Raw genomic sequence first — 24,667 nt, forward strand, 5'->3', positions numbered from 1 at the left:
TCTAAATAAGATTACGGTTAAAAATCGCTACCCCCTTCCCTTGATTTCAGAGCTCTTTGATAGGGTTAAGGGTGCTTCGATCTTCACTAAGCTCGATCTCAGGGGTGCATATAATTTAATCCGGATTAAGGAAGGCGATGAGTGGAAAACAGCCTTTAATACTCGTGATGGGCATTATGAATATTTGGTAATGCCTTTTGGGTTATGTAACGCTCCTGCTGTCTTCCAAGAATTTGTTAACGATATTTTTCGTGACCTTCTTGGACGCTATGTTGTAGTATACCTAGATGATATTCTGATCTATTCTTCTAATTTGGAGGATCATCGTTGTCAGGTTCAGGAAGTACTACTGAGACTTAGACAGCATCGATTATATGCCAAGTTTGAAAAATGTATTTTTGAGGTTCCTTCTGTTCATTTTCTGGGGTACATCATTTCTCAACAAGGTTTAGAAATGGAACCAACCAAGGTAGAGGGTATTTTGAAGTGGGCTCAACCTCTCTCCTTACGTGCCATTCAAAGATTTCTAGGTTTTGCCAATTATTATAGACAATTCATTAAGGGGTTTTCTTCCCTGGTGGCCCCAATCACGGCCCTTACAAAGAAGGGGGTTGATCCCAGTATTTGGCCCACAGACGCAATTGAAGCTTTTAAGCTTCTTAAAGAAGCTTTTGTCTCTGCGCCAGTTCTGCGTCACCCAGATTCCACCTTACCATTCCTCGTTGAAGTTGACGCTTCTGAGGTGGGGGCTGGGGCGGTATTGTCACAACGTCACCCTGTTACTTGTAAGGTTCATCCTTGTGCCTACTTTTCAAGGAAATTCTCCCCTACGGAGGTTAATTATGACATTGGTAACAGAGAACTGTTGGCAGTTAAATGGGCCTTTGAGGAATGGAGACATCTGCTAGAAGGTGCCAAACATCCTGTTACCGTATTCACTGATCATAAAAATTTACTGTATATTGAATCTGCTAAACGTTTGAACCCTAGGCAGGCAAGATGGGCTTTGTTCTTTACCCGTTTCAATTTTATCCTAACATATAGACCTGGGTCCAAGAATTTAAAAGCCGATGCCCTGTCCAGGAGTTTTGTCTCATGTCATAAAGAAAACCTTGAACCTGACACTATTCTTCCTAAGGAAGTGATTGTGGCTGCCCTGAGTCCTGACCTTTTGGCCTCTCTCTCTGAGGCTCAAATTAACTTGCCTAGAAACATACCATCTGGCAGGTTTTTTGTTCCAGAAAATTTACGCGAGGCTGTTTTGTCTGAAACTCATGACTCTAGGGTAGCAGGGCATCCTGGCCAAAGTAAGACTTGTTCACTATTATCTCGTTCCCTTTGGTGGCCTACTATGAGACAAGATGTTGGCAATTATATTAACTCTTGTGCCGTTTGCCAACGCTCCAAACCATCTAGGACTCTGCCTCAGGGGTTATTACAACCACTTCCTGTTCCCGAGAGGCCGTGGACTCATATTTCTATGGACTTTATTGTTGAATTGCCGTCCTCTAATGGTAATACTGTTATTTGGGTGGTAGTAGATCGCTTTAGCAAGATGTGTCATTTCATTCCCCTTCCCGCCCTCCCCTCTGCCAAAACTTTGGCTGGTCTTTTCATTACTAATATATTTAAATACCATGGAGCTCCATTGAATATTGTTTCTGATAGGGGGGTTCAGTTTGTCTCTAGGTTCTGGAGGGCATTCTGCTCTCTTTTAGGTACTGATTTGTCCTTTTCTTCGGCCTACCATCCTCAAACTAATGGTCAGACTGAAAGAACTAACCAATCTCTGGAACAGTATTTGAGGTGTTATGTGTCCAATAATCAGTCTCAGTGGACAGAGTTTCTTCCATGGGCTGAGTTTGCCTTTAATAATGCCACTCATGCTTCCACCGGGGAGTCTCCTTTTTATATTGTTTATGGTTTCCATCCAAGAGGTTTTTCTTTTTCAGAACATTTTTCTGCTGTTCCTGCGGCTAATTCTATGGTGGAGCATTTTTCAAAAGTTTGGCAGAGAATTCAAAATTCTCTGTCTTCTGCAGTGAGCACCCAAAAAAGGGCTGCTGATAGGCATCGGAAGGAGTCACCAGAATATCAGGTTGGTGATAAGGTGTGGTTATCTTCAAAAAATATTTCACTTAAGGTTCCCTCTGCCAAATTGGGTCCCAAATTTATTGGTCCTTTTGTAATTTCTGACATCATTAACCCTTCCTCTGTTCGCCTAGTACTTCCCCCTGAACTTAAAATTTCAAATACTTTTCATGTCTCTCTTTTAAAGCCTGCCAGGGTGGTTCGTCAGCATTCTCCTCCTCCTCCAGTTTTGGTAGATGGTCAATCTGAATATGAAATACAAAAGATTATTGATTCACGCTTATCCAGGGGGGGGTTACAGTTCCTTATTCACTGGAAGGGATATGGTCCTGAAGAAAGATCATGGATTTCTGCCACTAATGTTAAGGCTGACCGCCTTATCAGACAATTTTATGCTAAACACCCTGAGAAACCAAGGGGTCCAGTGGCCCCCTCTAGAGGGGGGGGTAATGTAAAAGTACCTGGGCAGCGGGGACGCCCGCCGCTCTCCAGGCGGGGACGCCCGCCTCTCCTTGCGCGCCGATGCGCGCGTCCGGCTCTTCTGGCGAGCGGCGGTGCTCGCTCTCCCTCTTGAGCCGGCGCGACGTATGACGTCATCGCGCAAGGCGCGAAATTCAAATATTTAAAGGCGCCTGCGCATATTTTCGTGGCCCAACTTCGGTTTTGCCTCCTGATTACTGTTTTCTGCTATTCTGATTCTGACTACTGTTTTGACCCCTTTGCCTGACCTTGACCTTGCCTGATTGCTGCCTGAACTGACCCCTTGCCTGTTTTTGACTACGTGTTCCGGATTTCGATATTGTACCTCGCTGCCTGTTCGGTTTTGACCTCGGCCTGCTCCACTTCGTCTCAGCTTCCTAAAACTTTACGTTAAACGCAAGGTTCCCTTGCCTGCCCAGAACATTCGCCCTGATCCTCTCACAACAAGTCCTGGCGGCACCCGAGTAGCGGAGGGCTCCACCCGAAGCGAAAGGTGGTTGTTATAGGCAGAAGAGTGAGCTTTGACCGGGATCTCAGCTTTTGTTCTGGGTTTGGGATACCGAGCGTGACAGTAGCACTGTGTGTCTTCACCCTTATGCTCCAGTTTAGACAGCAGGGCTCATTTGCAAACACAATCACCATTGCTGTTGTGCAAAATGGAAGCAATTGTTGCATACGTTGATTCCATTCAATAAGGTAGTTTCATCCTTGCACTTCCTTATTGTTGCCCTTGGCACCAATGTGGCTGACTTGCCTTTTCCTTTGAATCTGTCGCAAATATGACTGTTGATGAAGGGGAACCTTGGAGCTAACACCACCTTCAAGCTGGCAACAATTCCCGGATTCCCTTGAGGGCTGTGTCTGTAGGTTCCCAATGAACTACAGGCAGACATCAATACAAGTCAGAATGCTTGAAATTACACAATCCCCACTCTAAAAAACCTTTGGGCACTATTGCATTAATTGCCATGCAGCTGATGCATTTAACCTGCTTTGTAGGTAAAAACATGATTAATTTGCCCACTTACTATGGGCATTGTAGTTTTGCCTGGAGGAGAGATGACTACCAATCAATGGAGCTTTGGCATGAGTAGTCAGGGAAAGGAGAGAAGATAATTCTAAGAGTTAGACAGAAAAAGCTTGCAAAATAATTATTTACAAATCATTTTAAAATTATAAAATGTCATCAATGTATACTGGATTGTTGCTCATTATATATTTTTTTTATTCTGCAAAAAATATTTCAGGCTGAGATCCAACAATTCCATTTGTGAGTATTGCCAATTAAATTAGATATCCCTCAGTTTTGTAACACTTCAATAAATGTATGTAGTTGTGCTTGCTCTTTTCACACATCAGCATCATAGTGTCGTGTCCCTATAAAACAACAGTAGATGTGTAGGCATGCTGTATATACTAACATTAATTAGTACAGACACACTGTTATAGGCTGACATGATAATTAGACATTTAAGAATAGTTAATATGAACAAGGCCTTGTGCACAACATCCACAAATACATAAAGAATTTAGCCACACCATTACTTCTGTTCTCCTCAAACCCTTCCTAGGATATGGTACTGTGCTGCAGTTAGATATCTGTAAAGTTTGGCGCCTGTAATGTGAAGGTTTGCTCAAAGATTTTTATTCAAAATTATGATATGGAGAAAGTCATCATGTTAAACAATTGTGCTTGTACAGTGTTGCACATTGTCAATGCCGTGGTTTCTAAACTAAGATCTTTGGCTCTTGCATATAACTGTTTGTCCATGGATAGATGGATACATAGCTGAAATAGATGTCAATATTATCTAGGATTTTAATTGGGTTATATAATAAAACATGCAAACTTGGGTACAAGTCTGGTCACCTATAGCAACTAATCAGCAAGAAACATCTTATTGGTTGCTTACTGGAGTAGTTGTGAGTTCATTACTGTATATATAGGAGTTTGTAGTTTGGTGTAGATGTTGCCATTGTGCAAACTGCATGTGGAATGCAAATTCTCCAGCTTTCCACACATACTCATAGTTTTTTTGTAGAAAATGTAAGCAGCAACTGTAAATGGTAAATGACAGCTTCTCACCAGATAAAGTCAGATGCATTTGCAGCATTACCTCCCGTAATTTATTTATTTTCGGTGTTTTATATAGTGCAGACACATTTACTCTGGCTTGAGAAAGCTTATACATCATTCTCATCAGCTCCTGCCCTGGTGAAGCCTACAGTCTAAGGATCCTATCACATTTACATACACTAGGGTCAATTTGAATAGGAGCTATTACATTTTTTACTGTACATTTTGGAGTGTGGAAATAAACCAACAGTACCTGGAGGAAACACTGACAAAGGGAGAATATACAAAGTCCTTGCAGCTAGTGCCCTGGCTGGGAGTCAGAAGTACTACCCACTGTATCACAGGTACATATTGATGAGGTCACAGCAGATTAAATAGAAACAACCCATGCATATTTGGTTGGTAAATAGCTCTCCTTTTCTAATTGAACTACTATTTTAACATTCAATACTCTTTAATACTCAATACTTTTGTTAGTCTAGGATATATAGCATTATTTTTCTTTTTAGCAAAAAAAAAGAGAGAGTTCCGCAAAGGTTTAAAAACAGTACAAATAATACAGCATCTAGTAGAATTAAGTCTAAAACAACTGGACTTTTCTGAGTTTTTCTTGAAAACGTTTCACCACTCATCCGAGTGGCTTCTTCAGTTCAAATGACTGGTAGGGAATTCCCCGGTATTTAAACTCTTGATGGTAGTAGAGTCACAGACATCCAATCACAATGGTTCCATTGAACTTGTTCAGTTAGGTGTTAGCTGAAACTGACAGGTGTGAGAAGGTATGATCCAATCACAATGGTACCAAGATTCTCATTGATGAAGGTGTTAATCCTTCAAAGTACATGACTGGAAGTGTGAACTGTTGTGAAACTGCCGGGGTAAGGATGTCAACACGCCATTGTATGTTGGTGACAAGCGGTGTCTCAGGCCCCCTCCTCTATTCAGGGATGGTTTTTCCTACGTCCTATGACGTAACATCTCTGTTCACATGCATACCCACTGCCGAGGCAATTGATACAGTGAGGAAACGGCTGAAACAAGACACCACCCTCAGCAGCAGAACAAAGCTGACCCCAGAACAAGTTTGTTCCTTACTGGACCTATGTCTCAATACCACTTACTTCAAGCACAAGGAAGTTTTCTATAGACAAAAACATGGCTGTGCCATGGGTTCGCCTGTGTCTCCAATTGTAGCGAACCTTTACATGGAAGAAGTGGAAAAGAAAGCCCTGGACACCTTCAAGGGAACAACACCAAGTCATTGGTTCAGATATGTGGATGACACCTGGGTCAAAACTAAAGAACGCGAGGTTCCAGCCTTCACCAAACACGTAAACTCGGTGGACAAAAACATCACGTTCACAAGGGAAGATGTGAAAGACAGCAAACTGGCTTTTTTGGACTGTGCTATAGTTATCAAAGAGGGGAGGGACCTGGATATTGAAGTATACAGGAAACCCACCCACACAGACCAGTACTTGCTGTTTGATTCCCACCACCCTTTGGAACATAAACTGGGTGTAATTAGGACTCTACATCATCGGGCTGAAACTGTGGCATCCAATGCAGAGGCTAAGGAGAAAGAATATAAACATCTAAAAGGAGCTCTGAAGACTTGTGGGTACCCAGACTGGGCCTTCATCAAAACCAAATCAAAGACCAACAGAAAGACCAGACCTACAAACAGAAGGGAGGAACACAGCAGGCGAAACAACATAGTCATTCCATATGTTGCTGGAACATCGGAAAAACTTAGGCGAATTTTCAACAAACATCGCATTCCTGTGTTTTTCAAACCCAGCAACACCCTGAGACAAAAGCTGGTGCACCCAAAAGACCCAACACCCAAGCACATGAAAAGTAATGTGGTCTATGCTGTCCAGTGTAGTGAAGAGTGCTCAGACTTATACATTGGGGAGACAAAACAACCACTCTGTAAGAGAATGGCCCAACATAGGCGGGCAAACTCCTCAGGACAAGACTCAGCGGTCTATCTACACCTCAAAGAAAAAGGTCACTCTTTTGAGGACAGTAACGTGCATATTTTGGACCGAGAGGACAGATGGTTTGAAAGAGGTGTGAAAGAGGCCATTTATGCAAACCTGGAAAAACCATCCCTGAATAGAGGAGGGGGCCTGAGACACCGCTTGTCACCAACATTCAATGGCGCGTTGACATCCTTACCCCAGCGGTTTCAAAACAGTTCACACTTCCAGTCATGTACTTTGAAGGATTAACACCTTCATCAATGAGAATCTTGGTACCATTGTGATTGGATCATACCTACTCACACCTGTCAGTTTCAGCTAACACCTAACTAAACAAGTTCAATGGAACCATTGTGATTGGATGTCTGTGACTCTACTACCATCAAGAGTTTAAATACCGGGGAATTCCCTACCAGTCATTTGAACTGAAGAAGCCACTCGGATGAGTGGTGAAACGTTTTCAAGAAAAACTCAGAAAAGTCCAGTTGTTTTAGACTTAATTCTACTAGATACTGTATATCATGACCTGGATAAATGAGAATCTTCATAGACAGTACAAATAATCTACATTACATTACATTACACTACATTAAATGATAGAAAAATGCATATGAAGGGGGCATTTGATAAAAATAAATAAATAAATAAATATATATATATATATATATATATATATATATATATATATATATATATATATATAGGGAATTATAACAGTAGATATTGGCACATGGCATTCTTTCATCTTAAGGTGAATGGGGATCTTTTACAGAATTGTAAAGGCTGGGAAATTCTCTCCCTAAAGCAAATGCACTGACAGACACATTAGATTGTTTCAAGAAAGGGATGGTTATTGGACCACGGACTGATATACAGTAATTGCCCTCTAGGGTTGAGCAAGGATTGTATCCTTCTCTGAAGCATATTAGAGACAACTACACATTTTACACATTTTTTTTTGCTAAAGTGTTAAGCTTGACATGCCCCATCTTATCAATATATATATATATATATATATATATATATATATATATATATATATATATAATTTATTTTTTTTTTTTTGGTGCATCTGTTTTTGGCAAGTTTTCATGTCTGTGACAAAACATTATTAAGGTATATTAACATAAGTTAATACCATATGTATTAATAAGAGTAAAGTATGTCCATACAGCTTTGGTCACATTATTAATTTTAAGGAGCTAGGTCCAAGCTATATGCACTGAAATGTATTGGAAGGGGTTCTATCTAAGTTTGATGGCTGAAAATCAAACATAACAATTTGCCTATGGTTTTAGTGAACATAGCAGATTTTAAAAGAGAGATACAATTTTAATATATTTATCCTGCATTTTTACTCTCTTTTTATAACCTAAGTGCTTTCTGGAAGAACCTTTTGATAATGTTATAAATATGTTCAATTATGTTAATGCAGAGAATTGCACTTGCCTGTTCCCAGGCACTAACTTAAAGTGGAATGACATTTTTCCTGCTGAGAAGTCATTACACCTACAATGACTTTTACCACAAAAAAAATAATTTAATTTCTTGATTGGCAGAAAACATATCATTGTGACCAATCACAAGTCTTTTATGTAAATCTAGACTTAATGGGAATTTATCTTTTTTTAATGTAGGTGAATACTTCAGACTGGTCTGGGTAAGTGCAACGCTGCATTCATAGCAACAACAGGTTTAAACAAAAACACATTCATATTTAAAAATGGATTATCACAAGAAATCCTGTTTTCATTTCAGCTTGCCTTCTTTAGAACTATTCCTTTGCCCAATATACCGTATATACTCGAGTATAAGCCGAGTTTTTCAGCACCCAAAATGTGCTGAAAAATTAACCCTCGGCTTATACTCAAGTCCCTCCCACTAACACCCTCTGCTACCTGATTCCCTTTGTGCTCTTCTGTGCTCCGCTCCTTCCTGGTTCCTTGCCCCGCCCCCGGCGTGACATCACACGCTCCCTGCTCTCAGCTCTGGTGTCTGTCCGAGGGGGAGGGAGAGCCTTTACAAGCAGGCAGGAATGGAACTATTTGAAGCAGGCAGGCAACAGAACATCAAGCCTGCATGCTATTGAGGTGAGGAGGGAGGAAGAGGGATGAAGCTCCTTGAAGTAAAGCTCAAGCTGAATCCTCTCAGTTTATGATGTGCTCCTTTTGATAGACAGGTTGAGGAGCAGGGCAGGTATTAATAAGTGATTACTTCTCCAGGTGACCCTGCTAGAGGAGGCAGTAGGGGGGAGCCTGGCATCTCGCATACTCATTCCCTGCACGAATTTGTTCAGTAAGATTGATAGACCCTAATTTTATTGGAATATTTTGAGTATTGAAATTTAGAAGCTGCTGCATTTCCCATCCAAGACTTATACTCGAGTCAATAGGTTTTTCCAGTTTTCTTAGGTAAAATTAGGTACCTAGGGCTTATATTCGGATCGGCTTATACTCGAGTATATATGGTAGTCTAAATGTTGCCCTAAGTGTCTTTATTCTGAGCAAAAATATACAAACACACCCAGACAGAACTGCTAATGAGACAATAAGAAGCATATATGATATTATATTGATGGTCGAATTTTTCCTTAAAACAGAACAACCACGGTAAAGACTCTTTAGAGTGGTCTAACATGACCTGATTACAGTATATTAGTTTGCACTATTATCTAGAATGACCTGCTCATTTATTAACCATGGCCAAATCTGGACCTGGGCAGTAACCCATAAGAACCAATCAATTTTAAGCTGCCGGTAGAACAATGAAAACAAACTCCTAAACGGTTGCCATAGGTTACTGCCAAGGTGCAAATTGTGTATAAATGACCCCTTGAGTTTTGCAGAGGGACATTTCTGTAATTTGAATCAACATACCCTAAGTATGAGTGCCCAGCTGGTATATAGTACAGAAGATTCACCCTACTTGTATGCATTATCAGTAACTCTTTAGCCAGTATATAGCTGAGCAGGGGGTACCCTAACCATTTAATTCCCCAGCCAGCATACAGTGCAAGAGAAGGTTATTGTCTTGGGTGCTAATAATACTTGGTCAGGCGCTTAAGTGAAGAAGCCTGGCACAATAATGTGGGAAGATCAGAACACCCTTTGCCGGTTCTTAATGGGCTCGTGGAGGAGGGTTGCCTGGCAGTCCTTGTGTGGCACTTACTCAAAGTTCATATGAAAAGAAGAGAAAATTAACACTAAATTTAAGAATATATGAAATATCACTAAATTTCTATCACCCTTATAAATCAGCCGTGGGGGGAACAATGTATACAGTTAAAACATGGACTCTGGGCATTACTTATATGAACCACGGATAAATTTAAATGTCTGCATAGCACTGAAATATGTCTGCATAATTAGTAAATAAGCTTTAATGTTCGTTAGTAGTAGTAGTGTTGGTTTTCAGCTGTTGAGTCACAGATCATAAAAATGTTTTATTTAGTTAACTGATGACTGCTTTTTTTTTTAAGACAAACCAATGTCAAACATCAATTACACCCTTTATTGTGGTCTTTGGTAGACAGTTGCTTAAAAAATAAAATGACAGTTCCTAGATCTGCAGGGCGAACCTGTTTTCACTCAAAGTTTTCACTTGCAAAATGAAATCTTTGCTGCTACTTCAAACTTATTTCTTAGCTAAATGTCTCCCTCTGATGGCTCTTCCTTCTCTGACATTCTATTGTGTTTATATGAACAGAAAGCATGGAAAAAAATTACATCTGACACCTGGTAAATAGTGGTATTATCTATTTATATATGTGTTCTGAATTAACTGCACCTGGACCAGGCTAGCATTGGTCTGGTATCAGCATGATAAAGAACAAGAAAAGCAAGTTAGAAGTTGGAGGGAAAATATACTAAACACAATTATATAAAATAGACTTATGGATATAATAAATAAATGTGCACTCATCTTGCAGTGCCCTCTCAGTGAGGTACTCAGACTGCTAGGATGGACACACTAGTGTCAGGTGATCTCCTGGTATATGTAAGGAAGAAGTTACACTTATTTCTTGGAACTCCTTAGTGAGCATGTAGCCCATAGCCCTTGGAAATAAGCCTCAGGAAGAGCTCAAGTCAAATAGCAGGCAAAATAGCAGGCCTACATGGCATATACCTAGAGAGAGATGGTTAGACCCTATGTTTAGATGCTGTACGGGGGAGGTATGCAACTTTTTTTTTACTTGTGATCCACATTCAAATGTAAAAAGAGGTGGGGAGCAACACACATATAGAAAATGTTCCTGGCGGTACCAAATAAGAGCCGTGATTGATTATTTGGTAGCCCCTATGTGAAATGGCACCCTACATGAGCCTCTGTTTGGCAGTACACCTGGTTTTTATGCAACCAAAACTTGCCTCTAAGCCAGGAATTCAAAAATAAACACCTTCTTTGAGGCCACTGGAAGCAACATCTAACGAGTAAGCAATATGTTACTCCTGAGCCTCTGGTTGGGCACCTCTATGAGTAATGTGTGGTTAGTAAACCAGGTGTAAAATTAACCATTTTATGGACCAAAGTGTTCAGAGAGGTAGTGACAGTAATCTTAGTTAATCTGCCATGAAAAAGCTCTTGATTTAAGTGAGTACTACAGTTCAAGATTATTTAGAGTAAGGCAGTGTTGCTGAATTGCATTGTTTTGTTTAAGGTGGAGCCTCAAATTTCCGTGTTTAAAATAAACCAGTTTAAGACCCATTTGTACCCATCTTAGTAATATTTTCATCACATGGGTAGTCCAACTTCCAATTAAAATGAATCACTGTTGAGTGTAAGAAGATCAGAGTGTAACCTGTTGTCTATATAGAGTATTCTACTATTTCTAGTTCTTTATATATGAGCTTTGCTCTACTCAGTAATTGTGATAAAGGGAAAAGCATACACGAGCAAACCATTTCAGGCTGGTTACATAGCCTTTGCCAAGTTTATAATCTGTGGCTACCCTATCAGTATGTTTTTAAGATGGAGTGTGTGCTTGGAGGGATTGATAGATGATAGATAGATAGATAGATAGATAGTAGGGATGCACTGAATCCCTGAATACTTTGTGAGAGAATCGACCAAATACAGAACCAAATCGGAACCCTAATTTGTGTATACGTTATTGGGTTATACGTTGCTAAGCGCGTTGTGCGTGGTGAAAAATGTTCAACTACCATGTTTACATGAAAAAAAGTCATGAGATGTTAAGGATTAGGATTTGGCCAGGAGCGTAGATTCGGCCGAATCCAAATCCTGCCGAAAAAGGCCTAATCTTGGCCAGATCCCTAACTGAATCCTGGATTCACTGCATCCCTAATAGAAAGAAAGGTAGATAGACAGACATCTAAAATCATATGTCCTTAGCTGGAATTTTACTGAGTTTAAGTTTGTTCCTGGAAGCAATGTTAGCAATGTTAAGTTTGTTCCTGGAAGGATTATGCCTCCTGCACTGGGGTTTCATGGGTAAACAGAAGCAAATAAACCTAACATCCCCATGTCCAGTGCTAAATGCCAGCTGAATGTGTAAATATCACCAGTTTGACAATTCTGTTCTTCATTACTTTGGGACAAGCATTTGGGGAGGATCTTTCCTGTTTCTGCACAATAATGCCACCATGCGCAAAATAAGGCCCATACAGAATGGGTTTGCTGAGATAGAAGTGGTAGTACTTGCCTTGTCTGCACGGAGCCCTAACTTCAACCCAACTGATCACCTGTGGCATGGGTTAGAATGCTGCCCTGTAGAATAGAGGCTGTTATAGCATCAAAGAAAAGACATAATCATATCGATGCACTTGGTTTGGAAGTGAGATTTTGGTCTCGCCGTGGTTTGGATACTTTTGCCCACTTTTGCAAGGAAAATGAATAACCCCACAAACTGATTCAAGAACTTGTTTTGGTGAACCAAGAACTAATTTAACTACACTGTAGTTCATTATATATGAGCAGATTAAGTTCTACTGTACATCCATATGGGCAGTGGGCAGGGGCAGACAGATAATAGTTTTGCTTTAAAGGATCCCTCTGTGTGTCAAATAATTTTAACTACTTGTTTGTTACCATCGTATTGAGAATAATATTATGTTGATCTAAGTAATGTTTTACAATAGTGTATGCACATTATATTAGATAGAATTTCACATTGCTGTCATGTAAGCACAATGCATATTCTGTAATATAGAGATCTGAACTTTAGAATAGAAATAATAAACTGAGCAGAGTTCATTGCACTCACTGAAAAACCATTTGCCGTTTATTGCCCCCAAAGGTTTGTTTAAATTGCAAATTATTATGAGCATTTCTAAATGAATTACAACAGATAAATGAGGAATGGGAGGAGAAAGCTTGGTGATAATCAAATAGGAGAAGAAAAGGTTGAGTTCACTTGAAGGAACTGTTGTTTCTTTACAAACACGAGACTAGTGATATATAAAAATTTAAAACTGTCTAGACTTTCTTCAGTTGTGAACATCAACATTGACAAAATAGCTGATTTAATGTAGTGGAAATTCGCTTGACATTTTCTTACAGTAATTAGATAGACATAAATACTCTCTCTGCCAACTGGAGATAAAGGTGAAGCGTCATATGTGGGTGAGAGTGGATTTTGACTGCAACAATGTGTTTGTGGGAAATTATTTTTTATAATTATGCTGTGCAGTAGTTAATATCGGAAAATTAAATTCCACAGATTAGCACCTTTGAGCTTTTTTGTCTAAATGAGTGGCTTCACATTTTCTTTTATGTTTCATAACAAATCTGGCTGGTGAATGAGACAGAAACTGCAGAAATATAGGGGCTATAAAGGTGTTTGCATTCTTCTAAATATCCACCCCTATGATGTATATCTCATCAAGTGCATGTATAAAATGCAAAATGGTATAATGGAAGCAAACCTTTTAACAACTATTTGGCAGACAGGTTCCATCATGGTGTGCCTTACTTTAATATAAAAACGTCAATATACAGAAACTGGGTCAGCCACACCAGAAATATAATTGGTATGCCAGCAGGGTGCAAAGAAGTCCCATCATTCCAAGAAACTTATATGGCAAGCCTTAGAAAGCTGCCATCATCAGCATTCACCTACATCAAAAGCTAAGATTTGCCACAACTGTCTGTATGTAGGGCACTAGGTAGAAGCTACCTCCGAGGCCATAAAGAAGGGGTAGGAACTACTGAACCCCTGGTCTTACCACCTATACTAAAGACACCAGCTTGTGCCATATCTCAATGATGTATAAAAATATATTCATAAAACCAAAGATTTGACCTTTACTTTTTGTAGCTTGCCGAATGGAAAAAGATCTATGATTCTCATCTGCCCAATGAAATGGAATGGCCGGATCCTTGGGAAGATCTCCTGACTAGTTTTCAAAAACTGTTGTTGTTACGCTGCATACGACCTGACAAGGTAATTGTACACAATATAAAGTTTTGCATCATAACCATATATGTAATACATAATAAAATGCAATCTTCACAGCAACACACAGAAGTGAAAAATGTAGCATAGTCATTAATATAGTGCCATTTACTACATTGTCACTGATACTATAGTTTCACTGTTGCTCTCAATGCTAGAGATTCAAAGTTATGAGAATAAATGTCTTAAGGAAATTGCAAATTACATTGTAGACTTGAATAAAGTTCTCATAGGGTGAACCATAAGATACTTTTATAATATACACCTAAGGTCAGATTTATAAACATTTGGATTTTAGTGTTTTTAGAGTTTTTGAAACCACAAATGTCTGTCATTTATTAAAAGATCCAAATTGAAAAAGCACGAATGAATTAAATGTAAGAGTGAAACCACTCCATTACTTGGAAGGTCCTTACTTGTCTGCCTGCCAGTATTCTTTCTTCCTATTCTCTTTCCATTACTTCTTTACGTTGCTTTTTTGTTCTCTGCATTTGTAACTTTTTATTTTTTCTGTTTCTTCTTCTCTCCCTTTTTTGTCAATTTTTACCATTGTTCTCCCTTTGCTCTGTTCTTATCCATTCATTTTTTTTTGCTTATAAAGAATGGGGGCTTGGCCAGGGGCAAGCATAGCATGTCACATGGTTGAATGACCACGAGGATCACCTGATAGTTGGTCCCACAGACAGTTCTCCTGGTACTCTGGTAGTTTGGTCCAACTATTGATTATTAGCACATACTTATAGAGCATATTCCGGGCTCATATATCTTGTTGGAAAGCTGAATAATTTTGTGGCAGGGTCAAATACTAAAAGGTTCCATTTCAGCAGTGTAATTCCCCTAAAAATGAATTGAATACTTTTATCATAGGCAAATAGTTTTCCAGTTTACTGCTTACTATTGTCTTTTAACTCACCATTTACCAGGTAGACCACTTGCAAGTTGAAAGAGTACAGTGGTGCAGTGGTTATCTATATCATTAAAGTGATGAGTTCCCAGGTTCAGTTCCAGCTGAGGCACTAAATGCAAGGAGTTTTAATTTCTTGTGTTGGTTATTTTTAGGTATTTATTTTTTATACCCCCCACCCCACCCCATGAAAACATAAGACAGCTTAATTGTCCCTTGAAATAAAACTGTCCATAGTGTAAGTGAATGAGACATGGACTCCACTTGGCATGGACAGAATGTGAAGAATGTATAATCTCTGCAAAGTAAAGCAGAATATGATGGTGCTATATTAATTAAGAATAAGAATAATAGATTTGGGATATTTTCCACACCCAAGAGTTCATCAGTCAATTTCTGTAGAAAAGGGGAAAGAATATCTTATGAATTTCAAAAGCACTGTCAGGCTGTTGATCTGTTTCTTAAAGACTACTGAAGAACATAATGAAAATTCAATGCAACGGCTGCAGAAATCTAACTGGAAATGAGCTTTTGACAAGAGAAAGCAGCAGGTTGCCTTCCTCTCATGCCAGTTTTTTCTGCTGGTAAAGATTGGTATTCAGAAAACTGTTGATCCTTTTTATTTAACTTTCGAAAAAAATATTACAGCAGGGAAGAATGAACAGATGCTGATTCCTTGGATTTTATAACAACTCGGCAGTCACTCCGGCTGGTGTGCCCAACCTTTCAGTGGGGGATATTACTGTGGAGCAGATAATTAGGTCAAATCTATTAAATGAGAGCAGAACTTAAAGAAATTGGAAGAAGCCTCAGACCGTGTGTCTTTGCAGCTTCCAATATCTGGCTTATAACAAAGAAAGAAAACCATAGGAGCTTTAGTAATCTGCAAAAAAAAAAGACACAGGGCAGGAGGCGTTAAAAAAATCAATAAGAAGTGTGTGTGTGTGTGTGTGTGTGTGTGTCTGTTTGTGTGCCTGTTTATTGAAGATTTAGTTCTCCATACTGTCATTTATAAGGCTATTTGAAGTTACCAAAAAGCTCTATGACAATATAAAAGCAAATAGCTATACTCTGAATGTAATAGGTAAGAAATGAAAGGACTCCTTTTTCTCAAAATGTTTTACTATATTGAACTGCAGAAAATTAGGGCACATGACTTTCATTATAGTATCTCACTAAGCAGTGTCCACACAACCCATGAATACCGGGCTTTTTCTGGGCCAAGCTCTGCTTCACAAAATGATGCTATCCCAACGCTGCCAAAATGGCCAAGAACGCTCCTCCTACTTATCTGCATATAACTTGTCTTTAACAATGGACAAATCGCAGTAGACAGAACAGCACAGAACATTTGGATGAAATCAAAAGAGAATGATATCAGGGACATTTGTATAATTTCAATCTACCCTTTTACCAGAGGTGAATTCTGATAGATATGATCATTTATTATCTGCAAGGGTTCATTTGTCACTACATTTTCAATGAAAACATGGTTATGCTACACAAAGCTTGCAATCAAACTATTTCTCCTCATTCAGCTACCAGGTCCCCAGCTAACACCCTGACTGTCAGGGACACAAATCCTAGCACCTTAACTGCCATGCACAAATGACAGCACCAACATCCCTCTCCTACTTTTCTATAAGTTTTACTGCCTGCATGCTGCCTTTTTCCACACCAGACATCAGACCCCCACCAGTCCCAGCATCTGGATTGCTTCTTTATTCAGACAATTCCATCACTAGTCTGCCCTTTCTTCTTCTCTAGTTTTCCTATCCACCTTCCCCCCATCCAACCAAGCTCCCTTGCCAGCTCTTTGATTTAAATGTCATACAGTAGTTTTATTGAACCTGCTGTAACAGCTCATTCATGTTATTGTCTGTCAGAGATAGACAGTAGAATTGACCCGCTGTCACTGAATTTTGAAGAGGAGCATTACCTTATTCAGCGATTCAGTGCTACTCTTGGTTCTGTAATAGGGGAAACTATCTTTTATTTTAAGCACAGATGATCTTTCAATATAGTATTGCATAAACTACAGTACATTTCCCAAGATTTCTTGGCATGTACCCCAAGTTTTGTGTTTCATGTTAGTTTGTTAGATGCAGTTAGATGTAAGATAGTTAGTGCAACTGGCCACAATTTTCAATATTATTTGGGGGATTATAATTTCAGTGGAGGACTTAATTTAAAACTATGGTTTGTAGGGTGTTTAATAGTTTTGGATGGTTTCATTTATCTCTTAACATTTTTTGCTCGATTTGTAGTTGTGTACTTGTGTATAAGCCTGTGACTTTAAAGGATATGTAAACCTTTAAAATGCCCAGAGTGGTCTTCTAAGCAATTTACGTTGATTTTTTAAACTGCTATATTGAATTTTGTGACAACAATGCTACGTGATGTCCAGTTCTTCTGAATGTGATAGAGTCAGGGGAATATGTTAGAAGGAAACAGAGACCTCTTCTAAAGTCCCTTTGTTCATGAAACACATCTGATGCCTTAGAAAAGTTTTCTATGCAAATATCTAAAAAGTAATTGTTGTGTAAGAATCAACACTTTAAATACTCCTTGCTAGAAAAGGGGTTCATTTAGGCCTTTCTGCTCCATCTCTTTGTCATAGGAGTCTCTACAGAAAAGCATGTTGGAACCATCATTTTAATCTGAAAATATGGTACTTTAAGATACATTTACTTCCATGCATATTTGCTGATATTAGTAAGGTAAAATGATGACCTTAATTTGTCTTTTTTATTTAGGTTATTCCTGCAGTCCAGCAATTTCTGACGGAAAAAATGGGTCCTAACTACATAGACCCACCAACATTCGACCTGCAGCACAGTTATTTGGATTCTTCTCCCAGTACACCACTTATCTTCATCCTTTCCCCTGGAGCTGATCCTCTGGAATCCTTGATTAAATTTGCAGAAGAACAAGGTCTGCATTAAAGCTTAATCCATGTGCATTTGTTATCATTTCATTCTTTTCTTATCATTTCTTCAGGTTTATACCATAACCTGTAACATACACTTATTCTGGGTACTCTTAAATGAACAGCTTTCTTTATATACAGCATGCTTACCCATGGGACATCATTGTGTCCTGATGGATGGAAATCCTGTCTAATGATGAGCAAATCTGTCCCATTCTGCTTCGCTGAAAAATTTGTGAATCTTTGAAAAGAGCGGTAAATCCGCTAAACGGCAAAAATGTTAAGTGCCATATTTTTGTTGACAGGGGCGACAATTTTTTGTCACACAACGAATTTAGTAATTTCACAAAATAATCCACCACTGCAAAACGTGGAAATTCGTCGCAAATCCATGCCTGGCAAATTATTTCTTTCATCACTAATCCTATCTAGTTACCCACCTGCTTTGACTGAACTAGCCTTTTCCAACCAGTGCAGTGTTACTTTTAAGAAATGGTAGACGTTTGGATTAATTTGATTTGATTTGTTTTACCATTCTATCGTTTGCTGTAAATCTTTTTCATTGTTAGAAAATTAACTTCTAGTCAAAATAATCCCAATTCACATTACTCATGTTATGTTTGCTTGCAAATCAACTGGTCCATAGGTTCTGCATGCATCGTACACTGTTGCTAATTTTATTACTTATTATAAGAGTTTTTTTCCAAATCAATAGTATAACGTATTATGAAATGGTGATCGGTTTAAGACAATTGTGATATGTTGTTTTGTTTGAGACATGATGAACAAAGTTTGCTTCATCTAATATATGATCATATAAGTATGCACTAAAACAGCTCAGCATTGTGTTGTTCTTCACTGGAATAATATGTGTTCTTTTGACTAAAGGCAGACTCATAATACTCTGTTTATTCTAATAAATGTTTTCATGCACTGAGGGATGCTGCAAGAATTCTCAGAGAAGTGACTGTATGCCTACACAAGACATCTGAAGCAGTGCTGCCTGTATTTATTATTCTTTTCTTTTGTTCTACAGTACCATTCATACCTCCTGCTAATTCTGGATCCTGGAGCCTTTACTTTCCTTTATATATAAAAAAAAAACTTTCAGGGGAATATCTTAGTTGATACATAAAATGCATCCTTGGATGATCCCTTAAAGTGAATGCATTTTTGGGAAACAGGTTCTTACAATATACCTTACTTTCAGTATTCTACCGAGACACCAATGCTGTACAGAAATCCTTTTTAACAAATGGCCAGGGAAACTGTTAAGATTGCACTTTTTTCAAGTGGCTGGCTACATATACTCGTTCCTAGTTATAGTTATTGGAATCAGATAAGAAATAGGGATGAAATGTCAGGCTGAGACAGCTGAAATGTGTTTCATAGCACAAAACATATTTGTTAATGTCATACAGGACGTTTATTTTGAGATTTTGTGTTGCTTAAAGTGAACAGAGCTACTTTATTGAGATTTTTGTAAGGATTTTATATCTTCTTGTATATTTGCAAGATTCCAAAGTAATCAGGTGCACACCAGGATATTTTAAGAAAAAAAAATATTAATTTTTATTTAATCATACTGTTAAAAAATCAATGCCATATATATATTACAGTAATATACAGTTCAAATAATGACAGTTGTGCCCTGTACATTAAAGGAGGCACTTCTATAATTTTTTTATTATATTGTGCAATCAGTTTTTATTTCTAAACACATTTTTTATCCTTTTGTTTGCAGAAATGGGTGGTGTGAATCTTCAGACTATTTCTCTTGGTCAGGGTCAAGGTCCCATTGCTCGGAGAATGATTGAAAAAGTAAGGGTACATGCTGACTGAGGTTATTGTTATTTATTGTGAAGGAAATTTATGGAACATTGAAAACCTAAGTCACTATTCTGTATATCCAACACGTTATTTATATACACTATATTGACAAAAGTATTTGAACACCTGTATAAAATATTATCCAAAAAAGGTGCTATTTGATGTTGGTACTCCCTTTGTTTCTAGCTTCTACTCTTCTGGAAAGGTAATAATATGCGGATTTGCTTCCATTTAAACACAAGATTATTTGTGATGTTGGGCTGGAATGTTGGCCAATCAAGCCCAACTCACAGCTCGTGTTCCAGAGCACTATGCAGGTCATAAAATTATTGCACTTACATTTCAGCAAATCAGTATTTCGACTACTGCAATGTCCAGTTATGGCATCACACCACTCCAGCTTAGCACTAAACATGGTGATAATAAGCACATTTTGGAACTTGGCAGTAAGTGTTCCAGTTGTGAACATATGATGTTAGAAGGGGATTCTGGATCCTTTTGATCATATAGTATAGTATATTCAGATATAAGGGGTCATTTACGACCACAAGTGCATTAAAGCGGACCTGTCACCCTAAGAAATAAGTCCAAATTATTTTCTATATTGTTAGTTGAGCAAAATAAACTTTACTTACTCTATATAAATAATATAAACCTTGTTTCCTTCCGTCTTGGAATTACTCAATCAAAGCAAGCAGGCAGGTGCCATTTTGTGGACACTGTTATGAAGGCAAGCTTTGTATCATGCCAAAATCTTGTTTCTGTGCCAGAATGGGGGGCCAGATGCCCAGGTCCATGCACTGGCTACATAATTAGATGATGAGGAGGAAAGTGATATGTGCAGTGACATCTAGGTAGTGCTGAATGGAAAGCTAAAGTTATTGTCTGCCCCTAAGGCATAGAGGCGGGGCAAGCAATATATGATTGACAGCTGTGATTTTTAAATGCCTTTATAATGGGTTTGGATGTGTTAATATAAAAATGAATTTGGGGTTTATGTTTAATTTGAACAGGACTTTTATTATACAGATTTTCATGTCTGAGTGACAGGTCCACTTTAAGCAAAGTTCAGCTATAAGTGCCATTGCCATGTTTTTTCCCACAATATAGCATCTAATTCAATTGTGTCTGATTGTCAAAATGAACACAACTGCGGGTGCATTTTCTTGCAGATGCAATTGCACTGAAGTCTGCATTTCCAGTGTTTGCCATGCAAATAGCATCTGTGCCCAATTATTTAAGAGCACATTGCCTATTGATTCTGGGCACAAAGGGAACCCTGGAGCTACTGCCTGCTGAGGAAGTGATGATACCTCTAGGGTTCCCCTGCATCAACAGGCACAGCAGCACTCCATTTGGAGGGCAGGAAGGACTGAGTGGTGCCAAGCACCACTATATGGAAGTGCAAAGAGTGCATTTTGATGTAAGTAATTTAATTAAATGGGGTTTGCCAAAGTGTGTTGTGGTGACTGACGCAAGCCACCACTGTGGTGACCATGAAGCTACCATCACCATCAGAGGTGGCAGTAGCTCCAAGGTTCACCTGTGTCAGTAGTCTGTGCTCAGTTCAGAACAGGAGGCATGATGGGCAGAGTAGCAAGAAGCAATGAGAGCAACTATACAGAAATGCACACACATTAAGTACGCTTAATGAATACGTTCGTTCATGCAATGACTGTGGAGAACTTGCATGACAATAACTGCACTTGCAGTTGTGAATCATCCCTAGTGTGTATATATGGTTATTTCTATTACCCTTCTGCTGTTCATTGCTCATTTATAGGAATGTGAGATAACTATAACTTTTCTCCATAGAATTGTATCGTTCTTTCTGCTCACTGTCCTTTTAGAGTAATCTTAGCAGCTGAATACATACTTCTAACTCTCTATCACCACATTCTTGTTCTTCTTGCAGTATGTCTTTCTCTAAAAAACACTGTTACTTATAAATGTCTAATACTCCCTTTCTCTCTGCCAGTCTATCATACATTCATTTTCATAGTGTCTCCTAATTTTCTGTTTCTTATAAATATTTTACAAAGAAGTTACACCAAAAGGCCAACGATCCATTATTTCTTCCTGATGACACTCATTTATTGGCCATTAAAATGCAAATACATCTATGATTTTTAAATCAGGAAAATTAACATTAACAGTTGGATGATTGATTAAAGGTCACAGAGACTGTATAACTTAATTTCCTAGATAATAATTGTGTTTAGTTTTTTTTATCCATATTGTTTGGGATTCAGTCTTAATTTTACATGTTGATGGGTGAATCATTTTTTTTTTCTCCCCAAATTGTAACATCATTTTAGGCAGCAGAAGATGGTACATGGGTGATACTACAAAACTGCCACCTTGCCACTAGTTGGCTTGCAGATCTAGAGCAGATCTGTGAAGAGGTTATTACAGATTCTGAAAAGACAAAACCTACGTTCCGACTGTGGCTAACCAGCTACCCATCACAAAACTTTCCTGTATCAGTGTTGCAGAGTGGGGTAAAAATGACCAATGAACCCCCAAAGGGATTAAGAGCAAACCTTCTAAAGTCCTACCTCAGTGATCCAATTTCCAATCCCATTTTCTTTAATGGTTGCAAAAAAACAGAGGTAGGATCATTTATTGTGTTTGCAATGTTCATCAAATGTAGTGTTAAATCTAACAATAATGTCAACATATATGTAATTGCAATGTATACAATATGTAGCCTTATGTTTTTCAGATAGATAGATAGACACATCTGTGGGATGTTCTTGAACTGTCTTTAAATTAAAGCTATGTAAAACCACTGAGCAGAGAGGAAAACACAAATTTGTAGCAAATAGGTATGGGGAATAGATGCTGATGCAGTCATATAATGTATTAATATGAAAAGATTATTTTCCATGGTACAGTAGAATAAGGGAAATAAACTAAATTATATTACAGAGTAGCAAAGTAACAGAAATGGCGATGGGATGTATCTCCAGAGAGCTTTCAGTTAGAGGCAACATAAGTAATTATGAATTCAATGCAGGTGATGCTGAACTTAATAATACTAATATAGAAGCTTGTGTTAGAATTCAGGAACAAGACAAATGCTATCTTAGAGAACAAGAATCTATTCTGAAAGTGCTTTGAAATGGACATTTAGTTTCTAATGGATTATTAATAAGGCAGTGTGATAACCTCTAATACTCTTGGATTAATTATACAAATTTACACAAATTCAGGAACAGAATAGAAACAGATGTGTAAAGCCCTACACTAAAACGGAAAAGGCCTTGAAAGTTATAGGATTGTAGAAGTGGCGCTTAAGTTTTTTTAGCCAGAGTACTACAAAATAAAGTTAATATTCAAAACGTTATTTACATTACCATGATTCCAAAATTAATCCTGCACATAAATACAGTGCTGCTTGCCTTAGACAGTGCTAAATTCATAATTGTTGGGCTGGGGGAGGCATCATTTGGATATGGAAGTTATTGAGTACTGGTAGTACATGATGATAAAGACCACTGCCCTTTGGAATATTTGTAAATGTAGGGCTGGATTGGGGGGTGCAGGGCCTACTGGGGCTGATGCCCAGGGGCCCCCCACTCCCCAAGAGACCCCGGCCACGGCCCAAACCCTCCCCAGAGTGAGCATACTTTATTCTTACCTTCGGCACATTGAGGGAGGGTGATCTGCGGCCCAGGTGATCACCAGCCAATATTGGGTTGGCGTGGGTTTTTCTCGGTGCACCGCTGGCCCAGTATGACCCTGTGTAAATGTTAATATATGCATTTCTAATATTATAGCACTTTCGTATTGCGGGATTAGAGATGACATAATCTGGCCCTCCAAAGTATACAGTATCTGAGGCCCCCAGTTATCTTAATGTGAAAAACTTTTAGTCTAATTCATATTAATATTTTTCATTAACACTCAAGTCATATTTTGTTTTAATACTTTATATATGTTATTAAAAAAAATAAATCATACCAACTAGGGCTGATTGTTAAGCCTGCCACCTGGACTATCTTTCCCTTTTTATAACTCATCTCTTTGAGGCTCTTCTAAAATGTTATGTGCTGGAAATGTCTTTTTTTAGAAAAAGGGTTTCATCTGAAATTAAATTTTCTTTATTATACTATGTAAGTGCTTCTTTTTAAGATGACATGAGGTTTGAGCTAGAATTGTATTTCTCATTTTTTTCATGATGAATTTTTATCACTGAAAGCTAGTGTTTAAAATAGTCCTCTAGGTATCATTTTTACATTTTGGTTATTTTCCAAAGTAATCTTATCCCATTAAATTTTAGATTTAGACGTAGCCAACTTATTGAGCTTCTTTAAATAATCAAACATGTTTAATATCTATCAGTTTCATCCCATTTCATTAGAGTCTCCTCTTCATTAAAAATATATTTAATCATATTCATATATAAATGCCTTGATCCTAAGCCTGGGAGTACAGTTGATCTAACTGGCTGTGATGAAACTAAATGGCTATATTTTTGGGATGTGCATGTATATCATGGATGTCCCAATTTTACCTTACACATGGTGGGATTTGACTATTATACTGATTTTATTGATGACATCATTAGCTGACTGAAAACGTAAAAATACATTTATTTCCAATTTATTCTCAATAATAACTATTTTTATAAAACTTACACAACACAGAAAAACTAATTTTATACCATGTAAAACCAAAGGCTGAGACACAAACACAAAGTGACTAAAAGGTGTTTATGGCGTTTTGTCAGTGGTTTCATGAAAATAATGGCAAAATGTGGAATTTTGTCATGAAAAATTTGCTGCACAAAATTTCACTCATTATTATTTACAAATGTAGTTTCAGTTGCACTATAATGATTGTAGTTGTTGACAATATTAATTAAAGGTACTTATATCCAAGCAAGTTCCTTGCCCTTGTATTGATGCCAAGTGCCATTGCGCCTAGGCTAAAGTGCAGTTGCATACAT

The 24,667-nt window shown here is 38.2% G+C and overlaps 1 protein-coding gene across 1 annotated transcript in view; it reads left to right on the forward strand.

Annotated features, from left to right (window-relative positions):
* The window catches only part of LOC100490346 (dynein heavy chain 3, axonemal), a 522,485-nt gene that overhangs the window by 459,427 nt on the left and 38,391 nt on the right, over positions 1-24,667 (forward strand). The window contains exons 66-69 of the mRNA XM_031898872.1: positions 13,913-14,038; positions 17,711-17,888; positions 19,628-19,704; positions 22,032-22,325. Coding sequence (XP_031754732.1) covers positions 13,913-14,038; positions 17,711-17,888; positions 19,628-19,704; positions 22,032-22,325 — 675 coding nt within the window. The remainder of the gene's footprint in view (positions 1-13,912; positions 14,039-17,710; positions 17,889-19,627; positions 19,705-22,031; positions 22,326-24,667) is intronic.

Source organism: Xenopus tropicalis, chromosome 3, assembly GCF_000004195.4.
Source record: "Xenopus tropicalis strain Nigerian chromosome 3, UCB_Xtro_10.0, whole genome shotgun sequence".
NCBI classification, from domain to species: domain Eukaryota; kingdom Metazoa; phylum Chordata; class Amphibia; order Anura; family Pipidae; genus Xenopus; species Xenopus tropicalis.